General features: G+C 34.7%; 2 protein-coding genes across 2 annotated transcripts; one reads left to right on the top strand and one right to left on the bottom strand.

The window, feature by feature from the left end:
• Positions 1 to 9387: 9387 nt before the first annotated feature.
• On the top strand, positions 9388 to 10205 carry LOTGIDRAFT_109474 (hypothetical protein; the record flags this gene model as incomplete). The annotated part of the gene is made up of 3 exons (XM_009046253.1): positions 9388 to 9486; positions 9704 to 9775; positions 10068 to 10205. Coding segments are annotated over 3 exons (309 nt in total), but the record flags the coding sequence as incomplete, so codon positions are not given.
• Positions 10206 to 19139: 8934 nt separating this feature from the next.
• Positions 19140 to 21946, bottom strand: LOTGIDRAFT_109459 (hypothetical protein; the record flags this gene model as incomplete). The annotated part of the gene is made up of 6 exons (XM_009046254.1): positions 19140 to 19371; positions 19627 to 19700; positions 20201 to 20355; positions 20691 to 20835; positions 21249 to 21401; positions 21815 to 21946. 6 exons carry the CDS (start codon positions 21944 to 21946, stop codon positions 19140 to 19142), a joined length of 891 nt encoding a protein of 296 aa, XP_009044502.1.
• Between the last annotated feature and the right edge of the window lie 1311 nt (positions 21947 to 23257).

A 23257-nucleotide genomic window follows, 5' to 3' on the forward strand; every position in this document is an offset into this window, starting at 1 on the left:
CAAGTGGAGTCACCCAGGAAAAAAACATGAAACAGAGCATCCAGAAGTGCATTTGATTCAGATGCTATATATTGGAAAGTTCCCTGCTGCTAAAAGGATGGTAATAGCCTAACTCTTATTTTGGATTTTGGTTTGTAATTATTATCGTTTGTACTTTGGCGATTTTGATTTTCTATCCTCTTATAGAAAGATTATTAGCTGCTACCAATTTATTGCCAAATTGTTATTTTGGATTTTGTGTTTCGTTCCTAGGTTTGATTGATACTTCCTCAAGTGAAAATTTCATTAGCTGCTACCAATGTATTGCCAGATTGTTGTTTTGGATTTTGGTTGTCGTTTCACAGTTTGGATGGATAGTTGTTTTTGTTTTTTTTTTCATTCTACTAGGCCAAGGGGATGTGTGATATATGTTTTAATAATTGTATTTTATTTCAATAACTAGGTTTTGGAATATATACCATTTTAAATCTTGTACACCATTTCTCTCAGAACTATTCTACTTTCAATTTCCCAATCCTGAAATGATAAAACAAAAATTATGAAATACAGGGGTAGGGCTCGAGGGCTTGCTCATATATACATGATGGTGGGGGTGGGGTGGTCTAATATGGTTGAATAATAGAATACCATTAATAATTGTCAACTATGTGGACTCTCTGAAAGGTCTGCAGAGTTGACCAACCCAATAACATTATATTAGCTATGTGGACTCTCAGAAAGAGATGCCAAGCTAATGAACCCAATACCACAAAATTCTATAACTCTATTAGCTATGCAGACTCACTGAAGAGATACAGAGTTAACAAACCCAATACCATTATAAGCTATGTGGACTCTCAGAAAGGGATAGTGAGTTGACAAACCTAAATATCAACTGAGTTGAGCTTTGTGGACTCTCAGAAGGGTATGGAGAGTTGACGAACTCAATCATAAACATGTCACTGCAACGTATCCTTTCAGATGCACCAAGTAGTTCGTTTTTTATATTTAGCGTCTTACAAGGGATGTTACTTAGTATTTGCCTGGTATGTCTGGCTAATGCTTGAAAATGGTTTAAAATTGAAACTTTTGATAGAAACATGACCTCATTCCAAATATATAGATTTAAAAAAATTTGCTACATTTTTGACACATAACATTGTGAGACGACAAATTTTGTGGAAGAATATAAAGTCTAGAACTTGCTGATCTGAACCATGTATACTCATCATTATGCTCCTTTTGAGACACCTAATTTCATTCCGAGACTGGGTTTATCAACTGGGCGTCCCTTTCAGAGAGTTACAATAGCAATGAAATTGGCAGTTATGTTACAGTACATTCAGTTTGTGAAATAAAGCTTGTAATTGTGAGCCAAATGAAAGTTTTTGGTTATCAAAAATCAGTCTACCAATTTTCTTGAAAACTCTATTTTTCATTTCAGTACATCTATTTACTTATCAACCAGACAAGTCTGAATTTGTCCACAAAATGCTCTGAATTAAGCCACATCTGAAAGGATCTAAGCCACATCCTGTATATTATATATAATAGCTGTCAGAAAAACGACTTGAAGTGATTGTAAAGAGATTTTCTAAAATCTTTAGGTGTGTTGGGGAAACTGGCATTATCAATTTGCACCACTCCACTCAGTCAGACGTCTGTGGTACCTTCAATTCCACTAAAACTAAGTGTTTGATGACGCCATAAAACACTTACTTATAGTGAAATTGCAAGAACCACAGACGTCTGATAGAAAATTGGAATGATACAAATTGATGTTATCAGTGTCCCCAATACACATATAAACAATTTAGAAAACCCTTTACAATCACTTAAAGCCTGAGATATTTATAACTTATTTAAGGTAAAGTAGAAAGGTACCAGCTTACCAAGTTTCAAAATGTAATGAAATGAATGGAGTTTTACATCCTGTATTTCCACACCTGATTTGGTTCATGAAGGTGGACAAGACCATGAGTTGAGTTTTGCCAGGACAGGGGAATTAGCATGCTCTTTTTTGATTAATTAGAAGATTAAGCACACCCTGCCTTACCACGGTAATACATTGAATGCAACTCAAATCAAAATATTTCGAACCTAAACTTAAGAGAATAAATTTGATAAAAATTGGAAATCTGGACATCTTGAAATTGGCCTTCACAACGATTACCCCATTGCCAAAGTTTACTAAATTAGCTCATATATTTCAAAGTTCTAAGAATTAAAAAATTAAAGTTAGCAATGAGGATTTATATTTGAATTCGATCTTGTGCTGTCTGTATTAATAAGCTCTTTAAAACTAGGTCAGATTTCATTTTCATCGAAGGCCACAAATATTTCATTTTTGATGATCGACTATGCAACATGAAAAAATTGGTCAAAAATTTATCCCTCACACTTGGTGCTGTACATAATGAAATGGAGTTTACAGCAAGCAAACTTTCTTTTCCACTTTAATGAAGACTGTAAAGCCATATAGTGTGCAATAGAGGGAATATAGCTGGGATAGAAGCATTAACCTTATTTTACTTTCAACTTCTACTACTAGAATCTGCCTATCAATATGTCCTTAAATTCCATCAGTTTGACTTGATAATATTCATTTCAATATAGTCAAAATCAATACCAATTACTTCTATTTGAATCCAATATCACCAGAACACTGCAAATTTCACGAGCAAAATTTTGTCCTTATTTGCCGATTATCAGTTCTAATTAGGCACCCGTTTTAAAAAGATGGATTTAAACATCTTACTTTAAAGCACTTTATTGGGCTCATAATGTAGACCAATGACACAATGAAGTGTGCAATGAGGGAAACTACTATTCAAACTGACCTTACAACACAGCGTACAAAGTGTGTGAAGTCCCAAACACTCAATTTGCAAGAAATGCTGAGGGAGTGATTTTAAGTGTTAGAAACTTGGTCAAAGCAGTGCAGGGAATGCTTACTCTTCAGGAACACCTTGTTTTTTTGACAAAATATTTCACCAAATCTCATTTTTTCAGATACTTTTCTGTTATTCTTGATATTTGAACAAATATTTTTTTGATTCGAAATACAATTATTTTGATTAATGAAAATTAAAATACATCATATGTCCAGATTTCTTATCATGATTTTATTAGATTTTTTATTTAAAAAAAGTTTAGTTCTTTTCTTTTATTTTAAATCAAGGAACATCCATTGGACATATCTGGCAGATTTAAGAAATCCTGAATTTTGTAAAGAAAGAAAGCAACCATTATCAACAGAGGATTTGATATGAAAGGAGGAACAAGCAAAAGGAAAATTTGATTCTATATTATACAGTGTCAATATAAGTTAATTTTGTATTTTGAGTTAGTTAATTATGATCAAAACATCAATTTCTATCAATATATTAATTTTCTTGATCAAGCTAGACAGAACAGGCATATATACCAAATGAAAATTCATAAGAGTGCCAAAATCATTTGAAATCTCCATTGCAAATAGGTCACCATTTGCAAAAGGATGCAGGCATTTAGAACTTGTTGAAAACAGCACCATCAAGATAACTAATTGATGCAAATCGTGGATATTATAACCAATTTTCTGTGAAAAACGTACAAAAAGGCAGAAAAACAACGATAATTTGGCTCCCAATTTTATAGAACAATGATTTTGTATGTAATGTATTTATATATAGTGTTTTAACTCAACTTCCAACATCATTTTTTCAAATTTGACATTTTGTTTTTTAAGTTGAGTCTCAAGAAATTGCCAGTGGTTGGTAAAATTTCAAACAGTCCCTAGTGCGTGCTATAATCAATTTTTTCAACCACTTTATAATTTTTCATTTTTTCGAGTGGCTTATAGACCCAAAATTTCCTTAGTGCGTGCTATAATTACAAAATTTAACGCCACTTTATTTCAACTGATAAAATCTGAAAAAAATACAAAAATTTCATTCTATTCTGCTCAATTCTGGTTCCTTATTTCCTGAAAAACAAAGCACAGTCAAAGTTAAAACCAAAGATGATTATACAAAATAAACCTAGGCATTATTTCGAAGCAAGTTAAAATAAGATATAAAGCTGAAAAAGAAACCTAAGTACCTTGAGGATTTCAAATTTTTAAATTTTTGAAAAATCGGTAAAAAAATTATGAAGTCTTTTCAATCACTCTCCAAACAGTTTATGAAAAATTATCTTGGAGCTTTACATTGAGAAATATAACATTAGTTTGGACGGCACTATCACAAAAGCTGCTAATGTAACTAAGGGCTGTAGAGATAGTTACGTCATGAAACATTGGTGGAATAGCAAGAACCACAGGTGTCTGAGAATTGGGATAGGTCAACTTGATGCCCAAATAAAGAGATAAATAAACAAACCTTTGACAGACCTGTTATAACTAACAATGATGTAATAAACTACACATTACAAGGTGCAGTAATGAATTTTTTTTAAGTGATTTAAGCCTAAGATTAAGATTAAAGTGATACTACGTCTTAGAATGAACATAAAATTTAAGTTCTCAAGAATGGTCAATATGAGTATATATTCATCAGTAAACTTACCTGGTGTCATAAAGTTACAACAGAATCCCTGTAAAATCTGGAAAATTCATAAAACTATTAAGTAATTATTGAAAAACGCTTAATCTTGATATTAAGCGTTTTTCACTAGTTAATTGTATATTTATAGATAATTACTAAGTTTTTTGGATTTATTGAATTATATAAGGATTCTGTTATGTTATTTATGACACCAGGTATATCTACTGATAAATATATACACTTAATGACCAAGTTTAAAAATCTTAAATTTTATGTTCATTCTAAGACGTAGTATTCGTAAAGGCATTTTTTTATTTAAGATGATTTTCTAATTATGATTTTAGTTCTTTTCAAAACAAAAATTCCTGAACCATCTTATAGCAAAGACACATTTGCCTCACTTTGTTGTGTAAGTAGGATTTCAAACTAATAGATTGTCAGACTTTGACTTGTGTCTGAAAAAACATTTTTTTCCTAGACAGAAGTAGGTCACTTTTTAATCTGTTATAGGGGATTGTGAAGAGGTTTTCTAAATTTTTTATGTGCATCAGAAAAAAGCTTACTGATAGCATCAATTTGCTCCATTCCAATTCACAATCAGACATCTGGTTGCTGCAATTCCACTAAAACTAAGTGTTTGATGACGTCACTAATCGCAAAGGGCCTTATGTAATAAAGCATATTTTGCAATTAGTGACGTCATCAAACCCTAAGTATAAATGGAATGGCAGGAATGTCTGAATGAAAATTAGAATGGTGTAAATTGATGCTATCAGTGTCCTAATTACACATTAAAAATTAAGAAAACCTCTTTACAATCTCTTTAGGAAGACAAGAAAGCTATCAATGAATTTGTTACTTTTGTTGCTTCAAATTCATAATTAATCTATTTTTTCTTTCTTTGTCATCAAAATGCAAGATTGGATGTTTCCTTTTGTTTTCTCTTCCGACACTTTCACCAAAACATCAATGTGCAAGAAATAAAAACTTTGTCATGACCAAAGAACTAGCTCATTATAAAACTCTGTACAAACAAGATCAAAATCAAGAGTTGTATAGCAGTGGATTCCTCTAAAGAGGAGTACCATCAGGTGTTTCGAAAAGAATAAACATGGTCTGCTTTGCAGGCGATATTTTCCTACCTTTTTCAGTAGGGATCAATGAATATCATAGCCCAATATTCGCGCCTGCACAATGCTGCAAAATGGCTAAACATGTAAATGAAAAGTTACCTTCATGAAAGATACAACATCATGAAAAAATATCAAAGTTACATTTCCCAGATCAGCAGGATCAGCAGACGTCTCCAAATCTGTGAAATGTCAGAAACAATCCACTTTTGTTTCAGGGACATGTAATATGTGCCATGGCTAAATTCATCATGAATATATACGCTTCACCAATAAAAAGAGAAGTACATCATTTTCATATTGGTCTCTGATAGGTCTTCTTCTTTATCTGGCTGCAAATTCAAATTTTCAGCTTGGAGGTAGCCATGTCTTTGGTCGCACTGTGGCCAATTTATTGTATAAAATCAGTTAAACACAGCACAAGGCGAAATTCGTGAATAAACCATGAGTATGGGTAACTCTGTCCTATTAAACAGAATGATGTAAATTGATCCTATCAGTGTCCCTGATACACATAAAAAATTTCAGAAAACCTCTTTACAATCCCATTAAAAAGGTTAATTTCAATGTTTAAATTTCGCCACCCGATACAAAACCATTTTGACTTAGAACCACAGTACATTTATTTATCAATCTGATAATTTTAGTCTACATTACTTTACTCCCAATGTTCTTATTTTCAAGCAATCAAAGCGTGTCATGTAGAACCTGTTTTCGAACTTGTTCCGCCAACTCAACCCCCCTCCCCCCCTTTCCTAAATATGACATTACATGTACAAGATTAGAAAGTTCCTTTTTGGAAAAAGAACCTAATCATGTGGGGAAATAAAAGCACCAAGGTCACTGACATATAGAATTTTTCTCTAGCAATTAATTCATTATTATCTAATTATTAGTACCATGAATAGGGTCCCAAAAGTAAAATTGCATCAGGTATTAAATTATTGTCCTCACAAGTTTATTTCTATTTAATTTATCTTTTAATCTAAATATCAGCTTTTTGTTAGTATTTCAGTATAATTTTCAAATGTATTTGTGTGAAGTCAAGTTCCTCAGAGAGAAATATGTTTGTGCTTTATAATTTATAAGTTGACAAATAATAGCATTCCTGTTTGAGGAGATATTCTTAGTAATGCATTAGGCACAAAAGAGTTGCAGCCTAACTAATTATAAGTTATTAGATTTAAATGTAAGAGAGACTATATGAAACTTAAATTTCAAATTTTAGAAAATGAGTTGTAAATTTTGCTTTCAAATTTCATGTGAGCACCTTATATTGTGGAATAAATTAACATAAAACAACCTAATTAATCAAACAGGGAACGCCCATAAACACACCCACTTCAATCAACCGGAACCGACGCTAATTATAGCACACTATTTGGGTTCAAAGGTCAGGTTGTCGTTTCAAAAGTAGGTCATGAAATATCAACATGGTGATGAAAACTGAACAAATGGTCGTGAAATCATGCAAATAAATGATTCATAAAACACATAAATGATTTATATACACAATTGATTGCTGAAAGATTAGTTTCACTACAGAAAATCATTTTAAATTATTCAACATAACTTGCTTCGAAATAAAACGGACGCCATTTTGTCGTCCGCATGCCTATGGCCTACCTTCTAGAATTTTATACATCCACTTTCTCCCTCAAATACGAGAGTTTTTGGTTAAACTGTGCTTTGCTAAAAAGATAGAAACACAAATTATAGAAATATGAAAGAATTGAGCAGAAAGAATGAAAAATGAAGTCACATTTCTGTTTCAAATGCGACAAGACAACGCCCGAAAATGGCGATTTTTCAGTCAACGTTTCACTTACACGTGAGATTTATCTTTGCGATGTCGATTTATTCTTCTAGATCTTGTAAATTTTTAATTCTACTTCAAGATGCAACTAATGTTACAGTTGTTATGATGCAAATTTGAGAAATAGGGGCTTATCGACGCCCACAACAAGCAAATCTTTGATGTTTATAGTGTAAAATCTGCTTCAACATCTGACAAATATCTCGATCGTTTTGGTTCCAATCACCCCTCTTCAATTATCAGACTAATTTTGAGAATCCTTATTCAATGTAGTTTGATATTTTTCCACAAGAGTCGAGGGTCAGTCGCAAAATTTTTAGAAAATTCAAGTCAAAATATGCACCCAAGCTCTCCGTACGGTATCTAGCGCGAGACTGTAGAGTCATCAACATGCTTTGTCCTTGACGTCATAGACGAGCCCCGGAAAAACGAAAGGAGAAAATGGAAATGTCACCATTCTGTGCAAAGTGAAATATTGGAAAATTGAAAATTTGCAACATACAAACTGTTCTGACACTTTTCTATACAAAATATTACGAAATGAAGTTAATTGAACAGTTTTCACCTCTTTTCTTACAACAAAATCTAAATTTCGCTCTTTACAAACTTCTCATTTCCTTTCGATTAATGTAACCAGGGAGATAATGAATATTTATGAGGTCAGAATTCTGGCAAGACGCCAAAATAATTTCATTCAATTTTACGTCTGGTATAATCTCGACAATTGATACTTGACTGATCTAGACTGCTTTTGGATGGGTCCATTACATTTCTGTACTTAAAGCATTTTTTAACATTGTGGGTCCATTCATGGTTGGAAACGAAAGCAATCGGCTAAAATTGTACAAGGAAAATCAATTTTGGCAATGACTTGGCCTCTCCACGCGAAAAACTCAATATAAATGGAAAATCCTGATATCCCTATTTCCAAAAATAGGAATGGTCCAAGTAAGGGAAGATAACTCTGAGAAAAAAACATGGAAGGTTGAAAAGTTGGAAAACTACACAAATTGTACAAGAAAATGAATCTAAATCCATTGAGAAGGATAGTGACACATATTCTGAGAAGACCAACATGGCATCCTACTGTAAGTGTCTAGCGATATATTCTGTTCAGCTAGAAAGTGGATCTCAAACAGTCAAGGACTTTCAATTTTTCTGAGTCTCTAGTAATGAATAATAAACTGAGTTGTCTTAAAGCTTTTAAATTTTTTTCCTAATGCTGTATTAATGAAAACAGACATAGATTTACATGAAAATTGTTGTAAATTTATACAAAAATTAATATGCTCCAGATAGATGTAAAAATCAAAAATGTTAATGTAGAAAGCCTATCCTATATGCATTCATTTTAACCATTGGTTGGAAATTTTTTTCTCGTTGTTTAAGCAATTAATTCAAGAAAGAAGATTAATGTACCAGATACGTCAACTCAGTCTGACGGTACGAAGATTACAAACTGAAGAACATGATGAACATGGTGAAAGTGAAGCCCGAACAAAGAAAAAGAAACGTCTGAAAGTTAACGTTGATGAGAGTATTAGATATATGAGCAGCGAAGGTAATTATACAATCCCCCCCCCTCTTAGTCTAACGTTACGCCTAAACAGACGTCAATCGCCCGAAAACTTCATGACCTCGACCATGATCTCCGGTTACAGCCAATCAAATGTAGAAATACATCCCTGCGGCGCCCTCGGGACAGAAAAAAATGAAAAATTTATTCTACTTTCACTGCCTAAATCGTGTTAGATGCATTCTCCGCCTTCCTAGATTAGAAAATTGTCTAGGGGCTGACTAACCTCCTGATGCAAATCTAAAAGGTGAGTCGAGGTGATCGGATGGTCCCCTGTCAATGAAATCCTGGCTACGTCACTAATCCTCGTAAACTTAAGTTGTTATCTGGTATCAGTAAAACATGGATATTTGGTGAATTTCAGCATTTAAAAGATGTTATAAGAATGATATGATTTGGACCCATTACAGAAGAAACTATAAAGGACCTGCTCCTTTAACAACTAGAGCAACTTGTGTAGTAAGTTTCAATAAATATACTATTGTCTTTTATAATGCTAACCAACTGAATTGAGAAGGGGTGAAATAAAACAGGGGCAAAATAAAGAAGGGGTAAAAAGTGTAAAGATTGGGGGCGAAGTGGGAAAGGTCGATTGGAATAAACCATTCCAAATAGCACTTCATATCCCTTATAATGGAATATCAGATTGTCAAAATGAAGTTTTTTTATCTTTAAGAGAGGAGAGTATACGGCGACAGGTTCACCGTGTCCAGTTTGTCGAGACGAATATTTAGTTGTAGATTATAGGGTAAGTAAGTTATTTTAGACAACGTAACATTTTCATAGTACTCTTAATACTGTCAAGCCTAATTAAGTTTAGTTAGAATTGTTTCCAGCTTTTTATGTACATTTTTAGAATTTTTTTTTTAACAAATAGCATGATTTTCAGATTTTCATGTATGACATTCTGATCAATTGAACAGGTTACTGTTGAATAAAGTTTAAATTGGTTGAAAAATACATGGGGTAATTTACCACAGCCATTGATATTTGAGAACATTCCTTAAGTTTGACTTTATGAATATTTTATCATATTTCAGAATGTGAAATTAATTGAACATTTTACGAACCCTGAAACAGGAGAACTGTATGAGACCAAGAGAACAGGCGTCTGCCAAAAACAGCAGAAAAAACTTCAATTTGAAAAATTCAAAGCTATGGAATATGGTGTGTTTTAAAAATAAGTTTGTGATTTCAAAATTTTTGTAGCATCTAATGTTCTATTACAAATTTTAAAGTTTCAATTTCAAGCTTTTAAACATATTCAGCCACTAAAAGCTCTTTGAAAATCTTATTTGTATCTCTGATCAAAGGGAAACAACTCTTATATTGTTTTATAAATTCCAGACCACAGTAAAGTTTCGGATTTCAATATGAATCTTTTTACTGTCTTTTCGGAAGAAAACTACTTAATGGCCTCTTTCTACATCATGGTATTTGAATATTTATATTTGTCAAATCAACATCTCTTCAGAGAGTCCACATAGCTAATAATATTTTTGTGATATTTCCAGGATATATGGAAGGAAATGTTCCTTTCCGATATTTTAACTACAAACATCTAGATGATGAATTTGGTATAGTGGATGAAGAAATTGAAAAAGCGAAGATTTCGAATTTCTCTAAGTGGAGGGCAGAACGAGCTCATGCCAAAGAAAAAGCAGAGTCTGAAAAAACTGTAGAAGCCAAGAATGAATAGACATTTTTAAAAATAATTTTGGGTTGTTTTTTTAACTTTTATTCAGATAAATGTGAAAAGGACCCCTTTCACATAGTGAGTTCTTTGATAACAAATAAAACAGAGCTAAGACACTTGACGAAATTTCCAGCGCTTACCGACTGACTAGAGACCCATTGACACTATGCTGTTAAAGAGTAAACTAGTGTCCTGGCAAAATTTCCCTCATTGCACACTGTATGGCTGAAGTCACAGTGGCTCAACAAGTTGATTGCTTGCATTTTCAAGAACCCTCGATAGCTAGAAGTGGGAAAAGAGTAGGTTAATGCTCTCATCTTGATAAAATTTCCCTCATTGCACACTGTATGGCAATTCTTATTGATATTATCACAGTGAGGAACTTGAAAAAAACCCAAAGGGTCAAAACAGATGAATCAGAAGTTCTCCATTCAACTATCATGCGCTCTTGCCGCTAATAGACACAATTCACATTTTATGACAATTCTAAGTTAGTGAATTAAGTCATACTAAATTTTCAAAGAAAAAAAACTCAAATCATTTAAATTATCACAAAGTTTTATATCATCACTATATCTCCAATATTCATTCTTTCAATAACCCATACCTTTAAAAATTCTTACAAAAACATCTTTACTTTAGAGGGACAGATTCACCATTTTCAGGAGTTGATTTTAGTTTGCCTATATGCAAATAGTTTTCAGAAGTACTAGATATATACGAAAATCGTACAAAATTCCGTTTCTGAGACTAAGTTATGATTGGTCAAACGGATGGCCAACCTGTCCCTTTAAACACCTACAGAATCTCATCAACACAACGGCTTCAACACTGGACCAAGCAAAAATATATATTTGATATTTCACATCAATTTTTTGGCTTTTTAAAACAATATATAGCACTATACATAATAATCACAGAATAATAATGACATTTTCAACAGAAAAAGAAAAGATTGGATATTTAATGGTAGTATATGAACAAGATATATCAATTACTGGGTGCCATTTTATATTTCAGTTGACTAGTAGAATAGACCTGAGACCAGGATATAGATGTTTTAATAACAGTTTCAGTTTTAATAGAGGAAAAGTTCATAATCTTGGCCCAATTTCACAATCAAAAGTTGTAAGATAGTTTGCAACTGGCAGCTTTGATTTTAAACAGAAATATTTAGCAGTACAGTAACAATCACCAGTATGAAATATTCAACCTTCAGTCATACACTTCTTCTGAACTTTTTGGGGCGATGCTGAATAATATTACCAAGTTCTGTCAAAATTTTGCAAGAATCGTGCCTCTAAATGTTTACAAGTAGTTATGGACAGACGGACATGGGTGACGTCAATATACACCCCCATTTCAATTGTATGATTTTTTCAGAAAGGGGTCCGTTCCAGTGCTTCAAGATATGAAAGCCAAAAAGAACAGTAACTAGTTTCTAGCCTAATAATTTCTGAAAGGGAAACTTTTGAAGAAGGTATGATTTGAAGCTAAGATCCTCAGATAAATTAAGGTTGTATATTATAAATATAAAGTCTCTGATTGATTGTATAATAAAAACTCTATCACAAATTTCCATAACTTTCCACCATCCAGTTCCAATGATAAAGGCTGTGATGGTCGAAAGGTTATGGAAATTTGTGTTATGAGTTTTTATCATATCATATTAGATATAAATACACCAATATATATATATACATACATCACAACTATAGAGAAAGCAAATCACGTTTAAATATAATCATTACAATTTTTGGCAGAATAAAGGTAATTGAACAATCTAACCCCAGGGCCACAAAACATCTCTCATTCCCAGCTTAGTTTTTACTCAAATTTATAATACCCCTCACATCAAGAGAATGTAAAATTTGAAGATTAATGTGATAATGCCAGAAACATTGTACCTTAAGAAATAGATTGGTGTATTTTTTCTTTGATACAATCAGTTCTACATCTGTAATAGCTTCTCTATATTTGAGTTAAATTTCAGCAAAGCCTGAAAAAAGGTTTGTGGCCCAAGGTTATTTCCATTCACAAGTTGCATGCCACACACAAGCACCTATACAAGGGGTTTTTATACATCACAATATAGGAAGGCAAACTGCTAATATTAAATCAAATTGGTATGATATTTTTGAAGGATGTTTATCATGAAACCAAGGTTTAGAGACATAGCAAATGAGTTTTGACTGCAGTTGTTAAATCTTAAGTTTATGAAAGTAATGTCCCGAAAATCAAGCTTTTAAACTAAATATTGCAGACGATGGATGCCAGGTTTTTTAAAATTAGGTCCTTGGAACACCTTGCTAGTTTGAAAACCCAGTTCTTAGACTTTAATACTGCACAGTAGGAACAAAGCTTCATCTCCAAAAAGAAGCGAAACACCTATTTGCTGACGGTAGATTTTTCCCACCAGCCACTGTCCGTTGTTGTGTTGCTACGGTTATCTTCACTGTCAGTATTCCATAAAATACTTGATCGCGATCCACCCCTCGACACACTAGCGCCATCTTGGGAAGAAAATGATAACGAATCCAAAGCTTGAGAATTCTGCAGACGAGCTTGTTCTTCCTGCAATACTGCATCACTTACAGAACGAGCTACGCGAACTTGAGGTTGTTCGCTATTTCCTTCATTCTGATCGGTCACTGTTTTAATACTGTCGTTTGATTGGTGTGAATGATTTCCCTCTGACCAATCAGATTCTGTTTTACTTGGACATGATATCACTGGAGTTACACCTGAAATGAATTCAAATTCAATTGCATTATAACGAATTTGAAAATTTTTAAAATAATGGAATTTTAAGTCTTACACTTGGCATAGCTTATGACTTTAGATTTTAAACATTTTGCCTTAAAAAATGGAAAAATACAATTCACGTACCTTTTTGTTGAAGCTGACATTTTAAGGTAAGTTGATCAACTCGACACTGTAGGGTTAATAACTCTGATTCTAACTGTTGGTTAATATGAACCATGGCGTTATATTTATCATTTATAGCTAGGACCTCGTCAGCATGGCTTACTTTAGTCTGTTCTAGATTTCGTTTTATTTCACTAACTCCTTGCTCCTAGAATAGATAGATGAATGAATGAATAGATGAAGGGATGAATGGATAGATGAATGGAGATGAAGGGATAGATGAAGGGATGAATGGATGGATGGATGGATGGGATGAATGGATGGATGGATAGATGAAGGGATGAATGGATAGATGAAGGGATGAATGGATAGATGAAGGGATCAATGAATGAATGAATGAATTGAGTAAGTATCAACAGTTGAATTTAAGTATTGACCTTTGACCTCAATGATAAATTTAACGAATACCGGGATAATGTAAATACTATACTGAAAATAAAAAAAACTCAATACCTTATTTTGTAGTTGTTCTTCTAATTCTAAAACTCGGGCTGTAGAAATTTCTAATTTTCCTGTCGCAGAATTCAACTTCTCTTTTAAAACTAAAATAGAAACAAACAAATTTCCCCTTTAAAATTAATACACATTTTCCTTCCTACCAATTCCCCCTACCCACCTACCAAAAATATACTTACTCCTAGTTTCAGCCCCTCCCTCACTAGCTTTATAAAGACTGGGCTAAATAGTTCACATCTGGTACAATGGAAATGGAGTCAGACCTCCCACCCCAACATCCCCACCCATCAAAGATACACCTACTTCTAGTGTCAGCACCCCCCGTACCAATCTCTCACTCCCTCTAATAAAACATATACTTACTTCTAGTTTCAGCTTTAAGAGACTGGGCTAAATAATTAACGTCTGGTTTGACTGACATGGAGTTGCGTTGATTATGAAGTTTCTCGTGATATTTCTGTTGAAGTTCTCCCATTAATAATACTTCCTTCTGTAGCTTGAAAACCTGTCAAATAAAATAGAACGAAATGGCGTTTTACATCCTACTTTTCTGAACCTCGTTTGGGCTAATGCACTGTGTATTGTGGACAATTTTGCCAAGCCAGAAGTATTAGCCTGTTCTTTATTTTACAAACTGTGGAAAACACAAAATTGAAGAAAGAGACCAAATCAAAATGTAAGGAAAAACAAAATAGCTGACCTACCTGTTCCTTTAACTTGTGATTAAAAATACTCTGATTCTTTAAAATATCGAGTTCTTTCTGGGTGTTTAATAATTCGGATTTCGTTTCTTGCCATGACTGAAATAAAATTGAGAAAAAAATAAAATATTGAGAGCAAAATCTACACACAAACTGTTAACAAGCCAACTTGTAATTTTTTTTCTCCAGGACCCAATCTTTTGGTGACAAGAGATTTTTTCCAGATATTTCTCCAGTCAGGACGGGATGTGTATTATTTTTTTCCAGATTCACCGGAAGGTAAGAAAGGTGTGCTCATTATACCTGCTTAAGCAGAATATACGGAATTTATAAAATATCTAGAATTGTTCACGTACCATTTTAAGTTTATCATGGTCCTCTCTCTGAGTTATTAACAGATTTTTGAGTCCAATATTCGCCTCTTCTAAATCTTTATTAGTTTGTAGTGTTGATCTGGAATCAAAAATACAAATTTTCTATTATCAACTGTGTGAACTCTCTAAAGGAAGACTTAGTTAACAAACCCACATACTAAATTAACATTTTCTGCAATGAGATGTCATGTGGAAAATCACCCCACCCAAACAAGACAAGAATCCCACATAGCCCCTTACCTCAACATGACAAGATCCTTGTATTCGTTGCTCTCTTTCTCCTGTTTTAATTTCTGGTTTTCCTCCTGGACCAAACGTAATGATACTGTTAAATTCTGGATTTCTTGTTCGTGAATTCTTCTTTGATCTGCCTAAAAAAGAATATGGAGTTTTTCTTTTCTGCAGCTGATCTGGCTAATGGAGACCGGCAATGCCATGCAGTGTGTTATGAGGGAAATTCTGACAGGACAGTGGCACAGTCCCTTTCTTTTTTGTATTCTAACTGTTCTGTTTTCTGCCTAGATCACACAACCTGATCTTTCCTCCCGAATCAGATTCAGAAATCACTTTCCCCAATCAAAAATCTTACCATAGCTTTGTTTTGTTCCTCCAAGGTTTTAGTCTGAGTTATTTTTCGTAGCAGACGACGATTTCGTTTGGCATGTAAGTCTCGTTTGTGACGTTCGTACATGACTTGATTATGGAGTAGAATATTCTGTCCTTTTAAAATATTCACCTCATCTGCAGGTGGAACCCCTAGAAAATATCGTAAGTACACCAAGTTTATCTTAAAACCTCTTGGAGACTAGGTACCATGGGTTGGAATCTTCTTCAAGGTAAGAAAACTTCTGATGCTCTGGTCAGTTATTCTAAGCAACAACCTGGTGTCAGCCTTCAATCTGGTCTTTGTATTTGTTCATGAATTCTTTATTTAAAGTCACTTTTGGTGTGTAATATTTAGTAGGTCACAAATGTTTTGCTGCAAAGGTCATAGTTTTTCAAAAAACCATGAGAGCCATTACAGAAACTGTGATCTACTCGACAGAAAAAAAACCAAATTGTTTACCTCCAAAATGTGTCCAGTTGACAGATTCTTTACTGGTCAAAGGAATTCTGTTTAATTCTTTAGCATGAACTTCTCCACCAATTCTCAGATGCCTGTCTAGTATTTCTGGGGGAGATAACGTTGAAAACATTGGTGTTTCTGAAATAAATGTTATCAGAAGGATAAGCTACTACCATATACTTGTAAGAGTACCAGTAAATCCATTCACTGTTTCAATCCATCATGAGTCACTACCCTAAATATGTCTTGTTAACACTATGAATTTTCTTTATCACACTTGAGAAAATGGACAAATGGCTGTTATCCAAATTCTGATTAGTTGCAAATTTTGTTGTCATAAAAAATTCATAAATAAATTGAAAAAGGTCAAAGGTCAAATTCAAAACCAAAATGTCAGTCGACCTACCTTGAGCGGCCTCTGAATTATTTCTGTGTAGAATTTTCGAATGACAAGACGAGCAGACGGTCACATCAGATGGCGCAAGTAGAGCTTGAGATATCAAACTGAAGGGTGGACCTAGGTTGCTGGGTTCGAATAATTCTACGATGTCGCTGTTTCCACTCAGTTGACGAACCTTTTTCTTTTCTAGCTTGACTCTGGTTATCATCGTTACTTGTTTGTCGATTGTCGATACTGCAGTTGCAGAGTTGGACGCTATGGGAACATGTTCTTCAACTGACGTAGAAATAGAACGACTTGCAAAATCACGAACATCTTCTTCATCTGATTGGTTCTCTTCTTCAAAAGGAGGACAAGAATTGGATCGTACGTGATTCCTCTTTTCATTCCGTTCTGACGTAGCGTTTAAACTGTTGAAGCGAATTCGATTCACTTTTTTCATGAACTGTTTGACGCTTTCCGCCATAGCACGGGTAATCTCTGGGCTAGGGATTGTCTCAAAACTTCCTTCTAGGTCGTCTTCTTGCGTTATCTGACTGACTTCATGGTCTATACATTCTGGAAATAGAAAAGACACAATATTGATGTTTTACATCGTATTTATGTGCAACTGATTTGCCAAAAGAGGACGGATGACCCAATACAATTAGGGGAAGTTTGCCGGGATAGCATCAGCCAATTTGCAAATGTAAGAGGATTTTTAAAATACACAGCGTGAAGAACTTGGTGCGTCTGTTTATTTTCAAAGCCAAAAAAACTATCCACTTTTTTCATGTCTGCCTCTCCAATCTGCATCAATTTCAAGTGAAAAGTGGTTTAATACATAATCTGGAGGGAAAAGCTTAACTCACCATTTTCATGAGTAGGCAATTCATCGACAAATCCATCCAATATATCCATAGTAACAGCTTTAGCCTCTTCAATGGAATTCTGGTTAGACAGAGGGCGCTTGTAGGGCATAACTTCCTCTTTTTCAGGAGAGTTGTCAAATTCCAGAACGCGTATGGCATTCCTTGGTTGAGTCTTCACTGCACCTTTGGGCGGCTCTTGAGTGAATTCTGTCTTCAATGGAGAAGGTGTAACCATGGCCCCAGGAGTCAACTTGGAGTCAATTGAAGAGCTCTTAGGTTGGAAGCCAGAGCTAAGCCGTTTGGTATCTGAGGATTTCTGGAAAGCTGAAGTTCGACTAGATGCACGGGACTGTAAAGAATAAGACAAGAAAATTGCGAAAAAGTCCAAATTTCAGTGTCTAACTGCATTGAAGTGACATTTTGATAAAATATATCTTGTTACTGAGCTAACTGTTTTAAGAAAGATCATCACATCTAACCGCCTGTCTCAGTGAAAAATACTGCAGTTTTTCACCCAAAAGGGAATCGCCAAACTAGACTCATTATAAAGGGTAAATGACTTTTTCTGTATTTACCCGAGTGTAAGAAATGGTGAGCACTATATTCACAGTTATACACTATAAGTTACCTGTTCGTCTGTTATATTAGGAGTTTCCCTCGGGGTAATCTCTGATGGTGTTAACATCGGGGTGTTTCCTAATGTTCCTGAAATACATTAGGGTAGGATTAGGGTGGTTGAAAGGTAACAAGTTACTATCCAACAGAAAGCACTGGCACAGGGTTAAAGCAATGTTCATGAATGTTAAAGTTAATATGTTAAAATGGAAATTCTCAAAGACTTAAAAAACCATAAGAAAGTAGTTAGGTCACAAAATGAATATGAATGGAATTTTCTGACCTACTTTTCTGCACCTAATGGGCTAATGAAGACAGGTAATGCCATGCAGTTTGCAATGAGGAAAATTTTGCTAGGACAGCTTTAATTAAATTAGTAAAGTGAGCCGTTCCAGCCCTTTGAAGAAGATATCTCGTGCAAAGTAGCTGGAACGAAACCCCTCCCTCCTCCCCCCAAGAATATGCCCGACCCCCTCATAGCATCAACTTACCTGAAGTAGAGGGGACCTGTCGACAGGTATCTATAACATTAGTAGCTGGAGTGGTACACTGAGAATGAGGAGGGGTAGATAACCCTATTACAACTGAAGGACTACAGACCACATTGGGATCGCTCCCCAGTGAGGCTAATATATAATGACTAGATTCAAATATTCCACCAGAAAACATCATATTCATATCTACAATTAGAAATAACATGGGTAAACATCTAATAGTACTTGCACCTCCAATACCTTAGGAAGTAGTGCAGTGTGCAATGATGAAAATTTGGAATAATCCAATCATTATTGGAATGATATAAAACTCTGATCAAATGGTATCATGTTGAACCTGTTTGTTGAATGACAAATAGTGAAATCCAAAGAGGCTGTTTCATGCTTGCAAGAAATGGGTTCTACATGACACCATTTGATTGGTTGAAAACAAAATTAGAACAATACTGCAGTAAAAAACTTGTTAGATTACAATGGAGACGAAATCCGGCGAAAAAAAAAATGAATTGAAAAGTTTGATCCTAGCTTCTATTAAACCCCAAATCTCAAGATCAAGGAGCAAGTCTCAAACTCATTGAGCTTAAAAAGATAAATCTTACCCTGACTGTTATCTGAATTATGTCGACTTCTCACCACATCCTGTACAGTCTGATAACGTTTAATAAAGGCTGGGGTGGGATAGTCATCTCTCGTCCCCTCCACAATATCTAATGATAACTTGGCACATTCTATCACAATATCTTGAGTTTCTAGATGTTTCCATCTGAAGATAATAAACAGAAATTTGATATCACAAAAATTAATTGACAAGCGCTTGTCTTCTGCTATCCAAAGAAAATCAACAACCAATCAGAATTGAAGAAATTATCTAGATATGAGAATTCTAAGTTGCTTAGGCAGCAGGTTTCCATACATCTGCACAATGTCAAGCTTTGTTCTATACCTTGACTACAATAACCACCTTTCTTTTAATATGTAATTTATAAACACAGCGATAAACTCAGAAGTGTAAAGTTACCTAGACGTGCTAGTCTCATCTTCTCTAGAGCCAGATATTAACTGAGGATGTAGTCTTACTCTCTCTAACATTGGCTGGAAATACAAAATTTATCAATATTTAGATCTATGTCTAAAATTATCCACTTTGGTCATGAAATTTTATCTGAAATTGTTAATGTTTTCAAATAAGAGACCAAAATTGTTCAAGGAAGCTCATTGAGTTTTGCAAAGTAGCGAGAGCCTCTGAAAGACCAAAACTGGACAAGGAGTAGACAAGCTTCTTGAGAGACCAAAACTGGTCAAGGAGGTAGACAAGCCTCTTGAGAGACCAAAACTGGTCAAGGAGGTAGACAAGCCTCTTGAGAGACCAAAACTGGTCAAGGAGATAGACAGAGCCTCGTGAGAGACCAAAACTGGTCAAGGAGGTAGACTAGCCTCTTGAGAGACCAAAACTGGTAAAGGAGGTAGACTAGCCTCTTGAGAGACCAAAACTGAGTAGACCAAGGAGGTAGATGTAGCCTCCTGTTTGCTTTTTATTTCCAATCCATCTTCAATACAGCTTCATTGTATATTAGGATCAAATCAATACTTACGTAAACAATTTCCTCAAAGACAGGCACCAATTCCTTCTTATTAAACTGATGATGTATGTACTGGAGAAAGGTGAAAGGGTACATTCCATACAGTCGGTGAAATAAACTGTATAGTGAAACATGTAAATGGAGTAGATAGACGTCAGGTGTGTTAGCTGAAATACAAGACATTAAAACACATACACAAAGTTTGGTGAAAATCTAGTCAAAAATGTAGATTCTATCGCAAATGTTGAGGACCATAAATTTAAAGGTTCACAAGGATCCTTTATACTGGATGGTCTTTGGACAATCCTTTAGGCATCAGAACACGGTCACCAGATTTTTTGAAATTTTTGGGAGGAAACCAAGGAAAGGGAGAAGCGATTTCAACATTTTAACCGACTGAGCTACAATCATGTAAGCCATAAAGTTGTTATTTCCTTCATTTAAAAGATTATGAAAGGAAAGGCCCCTAAAATCCAGTAAATATTAAGAAGTTAATGCGTACCAGGTTTTCGTACACAAAAGGAAGCTAGTCGTGTCAAGATGTCTAGTATTTCTTGAAGATATTTTACTATAGAAACTGGTACGACGGGAAGAAGTAACGTTAAAATCATAACAGACGTCATTAATACTGGGATATCAGTCTCCGTCTGCAAAACAAACATTTTCAAAATATTCATATTCATACTTTTGAAAGATAAAGTGTTACTTTTTGTCTATATATTGTATTGTATTGAGGCAATACCCACTTAGGGCTCGTATTCCTTTAGCAACGGTACGATGATTATTCACATCTAACCGTTGCTTAAACAATCCCATATTCTCGTCATTAGAGACCAATAACCTCCCTTTGCAGACCATACATTAAATTAAATTCTCTACCAATCAACATTAATGATGAGAATATGGGATTGTGAAAGCTATGACTAGATGATCATTATCATCTGACGGTTGCTGAAGGAACATGGTTAGGGTTAGGCCCTGACAACATACCTAAAGCAATCACCGAGGCCCAACTTAAAACTGCTTCAGTATTGAAGTCATGTAAAATGTTAATATTTACCTTTAGACATTTTATAAGAGTATTAAATACAGGAAGTCCGACAATACGATGTGTCCACTGGGGCTGCCGACAAACTATATTTAGTAACAACTGTAAACACGCCATTTTATTATTCACTGTTCTAATACCCTCGTTTATTCTGTCTAACAGATGCTGAAATGAAAGTTTTTCATTAGCCTATAATATTCCGCTTCCAACTGTCGTGGGTTTTTAACATGCATTGTCTGTAGCACTTAGAGCCCCATTGAACTGTTTTATGCAAATGACTAGACCTTTTTTCCATGTCCGTCCCTCTGACCTGCAACACTGTCAGGAGAAACCGGGTAGAAAAATTCAAAGGCTTTATCTCGACCCATCTGAGGATTGAACCCTAGAACTTCAGGTAAGCAAGCAACAATCTAACTCACTGAGCTACATCTCCAGATCACAGTAGATGGAAATTGTAACTATGTTGTAAGTTCATTAAGGCCTGGGTGTAAAGGCACAACAAGTTTAAGACTTGTAAACTTGTAAGGGCCTTGATATCTTGAAGATTTTAGGAGTATTTTTAAGTCTTGTGAACTGACCTTAGACTGAGGATCTCTTACTTCTGGTAACAACTGCTGGACTGATTCTGACTTGGTTAATAAATAATGATCAAAACATGACTGTAACAACCATGATTCTTTAGCTAGAAAGGAAATATGACATAATGTCATTAAATTGAAATGAAACTAATTCTGAAGACAATTCACATTAATTGATATTTAGGTTAACCTTGAATATGGCACTGCTTGATGTTCAAACTGGCAATCAAGTTGAATCAACACCCTGTCACATACAGTTTGTTTTGTAATATGAACACACACGCTCAAAACTCATGTATAATTTATGAGTATTGGCAACTTCTCGTATGAAAAGATTGGTTTGATTGCTTCAAATTCATCGCATCATACAAAACTATTTGGATAAAGTGAACCAGGGTCTAATCTATTTATAAGAGGGAAAGGTTTAACGCCGATTCTCCAACCCCCTGAATGAAAGTTAACCAAACTAGAACTTACTTCCACAATTGTTGATATCTTCCAGAATAAGTTTCCTGATTTCCTCCCTGGCCTGTTGATCTGTGGATTCTAACAGTGGAAAGATCTCCTCCACTTGATAGTTTCTTAACTCCCCTTGAATACTTGACGCCATTTTTGTATTCGATGCCATTTTTGCAGGGTGACTTTATAGACTTTTAGTCCTTGCACAGAAGATTATCGCTTTGTAGTAAACCATCTGAAAGAATAAGACCATTGTCAGTCTTTTTCAAGCAAATCTTCAGCAGAATAATTGAATGAATGTTAACATGAAAAAAGCTCATTGGTTAAAATGTTACCTATGATAGCCCAAGACTGTAAGAAAACCTGAAGTATTACACTTTGCTCTACCAGTGAAAAGGATGTTCAATGTTTAAAAGCATGTAGGGCCTACATTAGGATTATGACATAATCATGTGCTGCCCCAGGCCCCATATCCATCCTAAAGGAAAATGATATTCAGCTCTATACAAATATTACATTCCTATTATCAATGTTTGCCTGGCAATGAAGGCTTTTACATGTACATCTTATTCGTTCGGTCCTAGGTTAGGTGCATTCCCGGCCCCAGTCGACCACAAGTGAAACACTGAACATGTTTGTTTACTTTGAGCACACACAGACCTAATCAGCTGATAAAATGGCCTCAGGGTAGGGTAAGAAAATTGGAAAAAATTTCATTAAAGCGGAATGATACGGGACAGACAGGCAGGGGATTTGTCGAATGGGGGATAGTTTATAACCTGATGATGTTTTCAAGTTGAAACAGTCATAGCTTCGTTGAGTACATCGCTTTTTCATTCGCGAAAAAATTCGTTCAACTTCGCCTCCATGATGACTTGCGACAGTCTCTACACTCAGTCGCATGACTTCCGTTTCCGGCAACTCTCATTATTAGAAGGGGTGAAAGGATGGTGACTGAAATTTGTTTAATTTAGCAGACGTGAA

Source organism: Lottia gigantea (genome assembly GCF_000327385.1).
Source record: "Lottia gigantea unplaced genomic scaffold LOTGIsca_10, whole genome shotgun sequence".
NCBI classification, from domain to species: Eukaryota; Metazoa; Mollusca; class Gastropoda; family Lottiidae; genus Lottia; species Lottia gigantea.